The 10,968-nt window shown below is 50.9% G+C and overlaps 1 protein-coding gene across 1 annotated transcript; it reads right to left on the bottom strand.

Moving 5' to 3' along the window:
- Window positions 1-46: 46 nt before the first annotated feature.
- hps5 (HPS5 biogenesis of lysosomal organelles complex 2 subunit 2) lies at window positions 47-10,647 on the bottom strand. Its single transcript, XM_084476846.1, has 23 exons — window positions 10,511-10,647; window positions 9,670-9,811; window positions 9,440-9,550; window positions 9,255-9,319; window positions 8,857-9,049; window positions 7,733-7,863; window positions 6,792-7,010; window positions 6,633-6,704; window positions 6,446-6,534; window positions 6,115-6,293; window positions 5,304-5,471; window positions 4,993-5,152; window positions 4,352-4,454; window positions 3,890-4,021; window positions 3,639-3,707; window positions 2,852-3,540; window positions 2,637-2,757; window positions 2,219-2,368; window positions 1,952-2,071; window positions 1,747-1,860; window positions 1,453-1,559; window positions 693-1,101; window positions 47-495 (listed from the first exon to the last, which is right to left on the bottom strand). The coding sequence occupies exons 2-23, from the start codon at window positions 9,775-9,777 to the stop codon at window positions 435-437; spliced, it is 3,570 nt and encodes a 1,189-aa protein (XP_084332972.1). The 5' UTR covers window positions 9,778-9,811; window positions 10,511-10,647; the 3' UTR covers window positions 47-434.
- Between the last annotated feature and the right edge of the window lie 321 nt (window positions 10,648-10,968).

Raw genomic sequence — 10,968 nt, 5'->3', positions numbered from 1 at the left:
AACAAGATACAAATAGGGTTTCAGAACTTTATTAAGATCAATATTCATAACATTTTGGCCCAGTCTTCACTTAATACATTAAATTATAATCTTTATTAATTTGGTCATTTGAGAAATATATAAATAAAAGCAACAAAAAAAAAAAAGCCACATTCTTCATGAATTCATATGAAAGAAGTTACAAGCATCAGCCTGAAAGAACTCAGCATGTGATACACTCTTACATCTTCAAATAAATGATGCAAGACGACCAATAGTACTGTAGGCGTGTATATGATATTAATACGGTTCAGTTTGATTAGCTCTTGTGCATGCTAATATTATGAGGTTAGGTCACAGTTATGACAGCAGGTGGGACCACAGCTCCCCGGCTACGTGCCGCTGTAGCTCAGCTAGTGGCTCCGGTGCTCACGACGCCCAGCGGGGGGGCGGGGTTAAGCATGCTGGGACCACAGGAAGCGGTCACAGCGCTCCAGCATGGTCTGGATTGTGGCTCTGGAACAAAAAACACAAATATACACGGTATACGTGTAAATAGCCATTGCATCGAGTCTACACGGTCTGACCATATGGGTCGCACCTTGAAAGTTGTTCATTCATCATGACGAAAGGTGCAAATGTATTCCAAGCCTATTGCGTATTGTTCCCGAGGTTCCTCTGCTCTGAGACGGGCCCGAGGAGGCGGTCCTCACCTCTGTCTCTTCTCCGCCACGCGCAGCAGCTCGCACACCAGCGCCGAGTGGGGGCTCAGGGCCGCCGGCAGGCCGCACCCCTCCAGGACCTCCAGCGCCCGGTCGGGCCCCACGCTCTGGGCCAGCCGCAGGGTCAGGTTCTCTGGGGTCACCTGGCGCCGGCACTCCTCCGCCGACCCGTTGAGCAGCGCGGCCGTCCCGTTGGTGGCGGTGGTGGTGGTGGTGGTGGTGGTGGGGGGGGTGGTGATGCCGTTAGTGGGGGTGGCGGTGGTGGTGGGGGTGGTGATGCAGTTAGTGGGGGTGGCGGTGGTGATGCCGTTAGTGGGGGTGGGGGTGGTGGTGGGATCACTGCTGCACTGCTGAGACAGCTGGATGAGGACCTTCCACTCCTGGACCGTCTGCGGTACCGCTGAGGAGAGACACACGGGGCTTTTAGGAGGTCAGGAGGCATCTTGCTTAAGGACGCTTGAAAGGTAGGTGGAGGAGGGCACCGCGGATCTAGCCTCCAGACTGTAGCCCTGACACACGCACTAGAAACTATGTGTCCTCATCATCGCCACACGGTTGGATTTTATCTTTCAATTGGTCTCACATGATTCAATCAAGCATCCTAAACCTTTTCCTCGTTTAGGGATAAGGACAAGTTGAGAGGTGACAGCGCTCATCTTCAAGTGTGCTCCGTTGCCTTCCCTTGAACAGATAAAGGTTTGGATTGCTTTATTGAATCGTGTGAGACTGATCATGGAAGTCCGTTACTAACCTTGTGGTTCTTCCAGCAGGCTCATGTCATCCAGCCTGCAGATGGTGGAGAAGGCCTCGGTGCGTTGCTGCAGCTCACAGCACAAGTACAGGTAGCCAGTCCAGTATCTGCAGGGGGCCACAACATAACACCGGTCCAACAGACGTCGTACTCACACCACTGCTGGATACATTAATGCAATTGATATCCCATCAGAGGTCAAGCTGCAGAACAGCCCCCCGTGGTGGAGGTCAGCTCAGTCCATCACTGCTATGATTATCGTTTCTATCAAACGCTCTTTAATGTTTCTGGTACCCCCGGCTCCGACAGGTCTCCGCCATTGTCTCCTTGGAGGACAGGTCCGCAGGAAGCCGTACGAGCAGAGAGAGGAGACGCCCGTAGCCCCAACTGAAGAAATGGGAATGCCACCTAGGATGGAGGAGGACCGTTGACGTTACTTTGGGAATAGGGTTTTTAAATGGAACCGCGTGACAACAATGGACGGTAAACGACGGGACACCTGGGCTGGCCGTCCGCGGTCAGGGTGTCCGAAGGTTGAGGGGCATCATGGGAAAGACCCAGCTCCAGCCAATCCTGCCTCAGAGATTCTGAATGGAGGAGGGAGCCCAAAAAGGATAACCTACAAAAAAAAAGTGAAAAGAAAAACAGACACATCATATTATTTATAGAATCAAAAAAGTAACAAAGCTTGTCAAGATCAAAAAATACAACCAAAGAAAGTTTTAAGAGAGAAGGGTGATGGAACTTCAAAGTAAAAGCGCAGCACCTTTGTTCCTCGGCTCGCGACTGCACCAGGTTGTCCAGGTAGGCCAGGAAGTGAGGCGGCTGGGCCATGAGCGCGACGTCAGCGGGCGTCACCACGGGGTAGAACTGGGCGAAGGAGCGCACCGCCGCCTCGCCGTGTTTCTCATACAACCTGGAGAACAAGGGGACAGAGGGAGGGGGGGCGGGGTCACAACCCGGCCGGAAGGTACTGGATGCAATCCCCCCCCCCCCCCCCGTGTCTAGAGACTACTGTTCTACATTCTGCTCCTTAATGACGTGTGTCTGAGGAATACTAATAAGTTAAACTCTGTTATACATGTGCACCACATTCATCATCAAGATCTGAACTAATAGGCAGGGATGAGCGGGCTGGGGGCAAGGGGCTGGGGGGCTGGGGGGCTGGGGGGGGGGGGACAGACCTGTGTGAGTGAGCCAGGAGCTCGGGGGCGGACCAGGGCTGCAGCTCCCTCAGGCCTCGCAGTGACTTCAGTAAGTCTCCTTTGTGGATGACCTCCACCACCTTACTGGAGCGGGTCAGCTCTGTGGGGGCAGAGAGAGAGAGAGAGACGTCGTTCATCGTCCTGTTCCGTCCATTAGCCGCCGTGCTACAAGCGTTTCGGGCTCTCCCTCTCACCCTGCACGGCCTCGATGAAGGAGCTCTGCATCTCCGGGCGCTCGGCGTGGCAGAGCAGACACACGCGCCTCACGCGCTCCGCGTCCAGCAGGAAGAAGTAGCGCCGCAGGAAGCCGGCAACGCCCAGGGCCCCGGGCTCCTCGCCCTGCCCCCTGAAGCAGCTCAGCTCCAGGTAGAGGGTGGCCAGCGGGGTGAGGTCTCCCAGCAGGTCCGAGGGAAGGGGCGTGGGGGGCTGCACTCGGACGGGCTCCGCTCGTACAGGCTCGGCTCGGACGGGCTCCCCTCCGCCCGGCTCCGGGGTGCCAGGGCAGAGTTCCTCGCACTCTCCCGCATCCTCCTCCTCCTGCTGCTCCTCGGTGGACTGGGGCTCCACGCCTTCACCCTGGTGCTCCTTCTCGGGGAGTGGCGGCTGCTCGCCGGCCTCAGGCCCGACGGGTTCCCCTGAGGCGGAGCACCGAGGCGGCTGCTGCTGCTGCTGCTGCTCCTCCAGGCTCTGGGGCTTCGGCCGCTCCTCCCTGGGCCTGGCCTCCTCCTCCTCCTCCTCCTCCTTCTCCTTCAGCGGCCCGTCCTCACTGGTGGAGGCCGGCTCTTCCACGCCCAGCACTCGCTGCAGCACCTGCAGCCACTCCCACAGGACCTCCGCCAGGGCGGCGCGGTCCATCAGCACGAAGGGGTCCTGGATCTGGAGGCTGAGGTCGGCATGAATCAATCAACAGTTCTCATCCTACAGCTCTGGTGATGAAACGTCACGCGCAGCCTCTTGAGAAATGCGTCGCCGCGTCCTTACGTGGCTCGCTCCGTCGCCGCTCGGAGTTCCTGCAGGTCGTTCTCCGTGTTCGCCGTCTCGGTATGAACTCTGGGCAGTGCGTTTAAAAACAGCAGTGAAGGTCATTATTTTGGAGGCCATTATTTATGCTATCGTTAACCGAGAGAGGAAGAGACAGGGAAACGCTCCGTGCCTCACTTCCTGAAGCGTGACGGATGTGTTTGACAGCAGCTGCTGGTTGGCTCTCGGGGCAGAAGTCATGAGGTACTCACTCAGTGTCCGTGTCTGAAGACGGCGATGTCACGGCTAACACTTCCAGCTGAGCCTCAGAGCGCTGCCAAAGGTCCGTGTTCATCTGAAGAGTGTTGATCTTCTCTGTTGTCTTCTTAACAAAACTAGAGACACTGCAATACAGAAAACAATCAATGAATTGGTTATTTTTGGACATTATGATGGTGCCATTATTATCTGGGTTCTATTGATATTTTCCACATAACCCAGAAGATCAGAATAGGTAAAATTAGAAGAAAATAGAAATGCCCACACCTTTACACATCCTGAGAGCCATTTGTGTTTAAAACAAGGGCCTAAAAGTGATTCTCACACACACACACACACACACACACACACACACACACACACACACACACACACACACACACACACACACACACACACACACACACACACACACACACACACACACACACACACACACACACACACACACACACCTGTCTTTGACGGCCTGCAGGGCGATGCGGGACTGCTTGGGCCGGAAGGAGAGGTTGAGGTGGAACGGCAGGCCGGCCTCGGGCCGCTCGGCTCCCTGGGGCTCTGGGGGAGGATGGAGATCGGAGGCAGAGCAGAGAACAGAGGGAATGGATGGAGGACTGGAGGGAGGGGAGCATGCAAGCAGGTGAAGCCAGCGGGCCACACACCGCTGCGCAGACAACGTCAAATCATATATTGAAATAGAGAAATGGAAAAAAACGGAATTCCACAACAGAAGACAAACGTGGTGTGTGCAGAAAAGGATGGAGCAGATAAAGATTCATATTAAAAAGGTGATCAGATATGACAGGAAACGCCATTTATTTTCAGGATGATGGGCAGGTTATAGCCAATGAATATTTGATAACAAATAATAGTTTGAGGAAATGAAGTCACATTTGTATTAATGAGTATTTGATATTTAGGCATTTTGGAAAACCCACACCAACAGAGACCTGAGTGAGGGGTCACACAGAGACGCCGTGACCCAAACTAAGATGATCCTGTTGTGGTGAAATGATTCATCAAGGGAATGTTTTCAACATGCATTTCCTTCTGGCTCCGAGATAACAAACGTTTGAGAGGACGGCGAGACGTTTACCGTGCTCCCCCTGGTCCTCCTCTGGGCCGAACGCAAACTCCTTCAGCCTCTCCTCCTCTGACGCTGATTGGTTGATGAAGGAGCCCGTCTCCTCCTCGGATTGGCTGCCTCTGCGGCTGATCACCCGGTAGATGCCACAGTCCAACACGTTGAAGCTCTCCTGTAGTCCATCAAGTATGCACAACGATTGACTTAACTACAGAACTAACATTACGACAGTAAGCCTGTAGTAGGAGGGAGCAGCCTGAGACCAGTTACAACATTAAGAGTGGAATCAAAACCGCCCAAAAGAAAGAAATAACTCGACTCACCAAACTCACGTGGGAGGAAATGCTGCTCCGGCGGCTGCTGGAGGCGGAGTCCAGAGGCTCCAGCCTGGAAATGACCTCGTCCAGCTGACCAATGAGCTCTGGGTGGGAGGCGGGACTGAGCTGGGTCCTCAGGTGCTCCACGCGGTCGATGGGGACCAACTTCCTGGTCTGAAAACAGTCGGAGACGGCGGAGGGAAGACTCGGCGTTAGTGAATTGTAAATACACCAGTCACTCTCTGGTGTATCACCGTCTGTCACTCTCTGGTGTATCACCGTCTGTCACTCTCTGGTGTATCACCGTCTGTCACTCTCTGGTGTATCACCGTCTGTCACTCTCTGGTGTATCACCGTCTGTCACTCTCTGGTGTATCACCGTCTGTCACTCTCTGGTGTATCACCGTCTGTCACTCTCTGGTGTATCACCGTCTGTCACTCTCTGGTGTATCACCGTCTGTCACTCTCTGGTGTATCACCGTCTGTCACTCTCTGGTGTATCACCGTCTGTCACTCTCTGGTGTATCACCGTCTGTCACTCATCGGTGTATCACGCACCATCTGTCACTCGGATCTCGGTGCTTATCGTGCGTGTCAAATCTCTTAATATTTCCATTTACCGAAGCTGCACAGACTGATTAACCCTGGTCGTTTTATAATGTACTTTATAAAACACATTTAATGGACTACTCTGTAGCTATTGTGGTATCCATCCATCCATCCATCCATCCAGCCATCTATATATCCATCCATCCATCCATCCATCCATCCATGGACGGAGCCCTCCATCTAGAGCCGCTGTGGCGGAGGCCCTCACCCTGCTGGGCACCAGGGCGTGGGGGAACATGCAGCAGACGCTGGCGGCCAGGACCCACAGGTCCCTGCGGAGCAGCCGCTCCACGCAGCGCTCCGCCGACAGCAGGGACAGGTGGGACAGCTGCCCGTTGCCGTGGAGACAGAAGAGCTCGCTGCGGTGCACCGCGATGTCCACCACATCTGGAGGGGCCGACGGATCAGGGATATCGGTTTGTTTTAGAAAATGAAGGACAAAAAAATAAAAAAAAGAGCATTAGAAATATTGATCTATTTTCAACATTTGATGCAAAGCCCTACAGATGTGACGTGTTAGGAGACAACGACGACAAAACCTTTGATTTCACTCCACAGCAGCACCTGGCCGCTCTGGGGTCTGAAGACGTAGATGGCTGAATCTGTCCAGGTCAGCAGGTGTTGATCGCTGCAAAGGTACGCACCTTAACTTACATTTTCTGAATCATTAGAAACGTTTCTAAATGATGATACAGACAAAACATAAAAATGATGCTGGAACTTTACCCCAAATAAAGTAGTTTTGAAAAGGCGATAGACTGCGAGCTCCTCTGTGCTGGGCTGTAATGTGGTTCACTTCTGCAGGGGTGGAAAGAACAACAACCACTGATTCTTACGGCTATGACCTTTAACAGAGCATACAAACAGACGGACGGGAGCTCCTACCTGTAGCTGACGAGGGGCAGTGGGGGGCAGGCCAGCAGCTGTTTGAACTGGTGGGTGCTCAGGACTTCGCCGCTGAAGCTGGACTCCCAGATGCGGGAGCCAGGCCGGGCGCAGTACAGCAGCGGGGGCGGCCCCCCCACCAGGCTGCGGCTCTGGGGGAAGAAGCAGGCGCCGTACTCCCCGTCGCGCTCCTTGTTTCCAATGCGCCAAAACTTCTCCCTGAGAGGAAGACATAAGAGACAGCATTGCTTATAGAGAACAGAGAACAAAGGAGGTACGGAGTCTTTGGTTTAATTGAAGATCCCCTTAAAGATCTCATATCATGCTTTTTTATAGTTAATAATTACATTTTGGGGTACAACCAGAATAGAGTTACATGCCTTTATATTAGAAATACCCCTTAGTATTCTCTCACTGTTCATTTCTGCAAAACCCATTTCAGCATCTTTCAAAAATTGCCTGATTTGTATCATGTCTCTTGAAGGCCCCCCTCCCGAGTAGCCCAGTCTGCTGTGATTGGTCGAACGCTTTGCACGTGTGCCGGCAAATTCACACCCCAGAGAAGTTGTAAACATTGCGGGGAGCCGGGAGGCACGACTTCTGCACTTCAGCACCGCCCACTGCACAGTCTGACGTCAGAAAGTTATTATGGAAGTAAAGTTAGAGCGCAAACAAGCTGTTTCACACACTTATTGAGGGGCGTTCTCGGTGGCCAGGAATACTCCCCCTGGCTCGGACTTTGATTTTTCTAATTTAGCAAACGTAAAACATGCATAAATACGTCATATAACAGTCTACAGAAAAGGGAAAACTCGAAAAAGCATATCACCCGTTTAATGCTAAACTACTCCTCTCACAGTCTTCTCACTAGTACTCACTACTACGAGCTCAGATTGATGTGACAGCAGCGAGACAGAGAGCGGCAGCTCTGAACCACGCACCTCTCCGTGTCACACAGGTAGCAGCGGCTCAGCGAGGACACCAGCAGCCGGCCCTCATGGTAGCCCAGCTGGACGACCCGAGAGTCCACAGTCGTGACCGTCTGGACGGGGAAAATCACGAAGGTCGCTGCCTAGGAAAAGATTATAATACACAGAACAGAAGTCAAATGAGACGCTGTGAAATAATCAGGAAGGATTTGTTACAAAATGGCAGATATGAGAAGAGAAAAAGTGAATGGAGACATGTTTGTTAGCTAAGGTTAAGTGTAGGCTACACACATAATAATAATAATAATTAAAAAAATTGTAATAATATTGATAACTTTAAATTATAAAGCGTTCCAGGGACCTAAGCACACATCGAAAAACAACAAAAATATAATGAATGACAAATGACAAAGTAATGAGAGAAAAGATTGCCAAGGATGGCATTAATTAACTAACGACGCTAGGCCTGGGTGAACAGGCACGTTTTCAGTTGTTACTCCCTCATTGATCCTTAGGCTCAAATGTTAAGTCATTTTCTTTAATCCAATTAACACACTGACAAAAAAGTATGCTGTACATTCACAATAAGCCTCTTCTATACTAAAACAGCCAAAAGTTTCCCTCTTAGCGACTACGACCTACGCCCCTACGTTGTATGGATCTTTTATCGTATTGATCTGGTATTGTATTGATCTCTTATTGTATTGATCTGGTATTGTATTGATCTCTTATTGTATTGATCTGGTATTGTATTGATCTCTTATTGTAGCCATTCAGTATAGCCATTCAGTCCCTTATTTGTCTGTTGCACTATTGTTTGTTGTACATCCTGGCACTTAATGAACGCACTTAATGCAGGTTGTATTCATTCATTGTACTTAATTGTGTAGCATGTACTTAATTGTGTAGCATCTGCAGTAGCTAGCGATCACTGCTGTACACGGGGAATGGGGTTGGCCTGGCGATTGTTAGTACTTAGGCACTTGGTTCTATGAACATCTTTACTGTACCGACGGCGATATAGTGTTTCACTTCTTACGACAAATGTACTTATTGTAAGTCATCTTTGGACAAAAGCGTCTGCTAAATGCCCTGAATGTAACTGTATTGATCTCGTAGTGTATTAACCCGCGTACCTTGCCCAGCTTGGTGGAGCCTGCGCGCAGGAAGGACACCTTGCCTCCCTGGTCTCCGGCGAACACGCGCAGAGAGCTGCTGTCCCAGCAGAGAGCCGTCACCTGCTGCCCGCGGTGCTCCCAGGACACGCTGACCCTCTCGGGCCGGCCGCGCCGCTCCAGCTGCAGCTCCCACACCGCCACCAGGCCCTGGCTGCACCACGGCACAAACAGCAGTGACTCTGGACTGCCGGGAGGACGGCGGGCCACCTCCCGCAGTGCAAGACGCTTCACTTCTACCTGCTCCTCGAGTCAAGGTTTCTGAATCCATGGTTTTGACCCGTTTGAATGAGAGTATGTATGTATGTATTTCACAGAAGGATGATCGTCATTGGATCATTTCATGGCAGCTCTCTTACCTTGTTGCCACGGCAATAAAGTCTTCATCGCTGGGGCAACACGACACCTGAATAATGGACCCTTCCTGGAACACGGCAAGCAATCAAACACTGAGTAAACAGTTTCAAAACAATACAGTTGTATTCTAGAAAGATTAAAACGGCACAACATCCAATGCTGCAGTAAATAATACAAAGTATAGTACCTTGTGGGTAAGAATAAGTCTCTGCTTCCAACCTTCCCTCTGGATGAGGTGCAGACCTCCGGCAGAGGTCCCTAAGGCCAGCCACTTCTTAGAGACTGTCAAGCAGGTACACTGCAAGAGAGACATGGAAAGCATTAACACATGAGAACCAACCGAAAATAAGTGACAATAAACTGCCCTTTGTGAATGAAGCGTAAAGGTTATTTGCCACGATGATGACGTCGGCCTACCTTCAATCTGCCAGAATCCAAGCGAAGGGCAGAAAGCAGCGGATCGAGGCAGTCGAACTCCGCCAGAACATGACTCTGGCCCTCAGGCACCACTGGGACGGGAGGCATGGTGAAGGGCACTCCTCCAAATCACAATCGGCAACTATTGGAAAACAGGAATCTCAGACATGTTGTTCAACTCGCCTCAAGACTGCATTTAATTTCACCACCAAGACCTCAACTTGTGCAACTTGTGTCCCATCACATGACTGGAGCCCATCCACTTTCCCATGTAAATGGTTCCACTGATCATTGATTCATTGCTTCAGGCTGGCTGAATTGAGAACACTAGAAAAAGTCAAATAATCAAATAACCAATATTAAGCCTGTTTGTTGAATGAATAATTATTTGTCTACGATATAGCCCAACTTACAGACATCAAGTTGTCACCAATCTCGCAAGGAACTGAAAAAACTCAAAACCTGGTTGCATTTCAGCAAATAGAATGCATGTAGAGATGATGAACCAATCTAAACTCTAATAAAGTCAGCTTTAAACGACATACTGGTAGGTGACTTTTATTGTGTAGACTCCCCGCTGCGCGTCACGAGACCCGTCAGCTGACCGCAGCGCTGCCTTATCAACAAGTTGACGAGATGACTCTCGAATTACAAACCACACACCAAGTCCACCGCGACTAGACCTGGACACACTAAGCTACCGATTGCAAACAAGCTCTCGGTTCGTTGAATCGACTCCAAAAGGGCGGTGGTAATGCTGTTGTTTGGTAGAATAGCAGGCTAACGAGGTAGCATGTGGGCTAACCTGAACATTGATCCCCAGGTGGGTCTATAAACTCACCAGGTTGGCGGACGGATGGATCTCCTGGGTCACTGTTTTACATCAGGCCGATGCCATGCCCCGTTTAACACACTGGTGCTATCCATCCATCCAACACTACTCTAACCCTAACCACCAGACCTCTGGGCAGTGTTGCCAGATTGGGTCGGATTTCCCGCCCATTCTGGCAACCCTTGCTGCAGCCAGAGTTGCCAGGTTGGGCGGGAAATCTGTCCCAATCTGGCAACACTGCTACTGGGTTTAACCAGAGCCCCTCAGCCAACACACTGGTGCCACTGGTCCTCGACGCTAGTAGACAGCCCCAATTGAGGCATTTTTTTCAAAGTGAACACCTCTTATTTTGGAGATCAAGGTGATACTGTGACACTCAAATAGCTAAATAAAGACTATTTAGTAAACTAGAATAAACATCCCATCCTACACCCACATTTCATAAATGCAAAACTATAGCCTATTGT

This window comes from Micromesistius poutassou (assembly GCF_964030765.1).
Source record: "Micromesistius poutassou genome assembly, chromosome: 13".
Lineage (NCBI taxonomy): Eukaryota > Metazoa > Chordata > Actinopteri > Gadiformes > Gadidae > Micromesistius > Micromesistius poutassou.
Note: the sequence above shows the minus strand (reverse complement) of the source record. Positions and strands in the feature narration are given on the sequence as shown.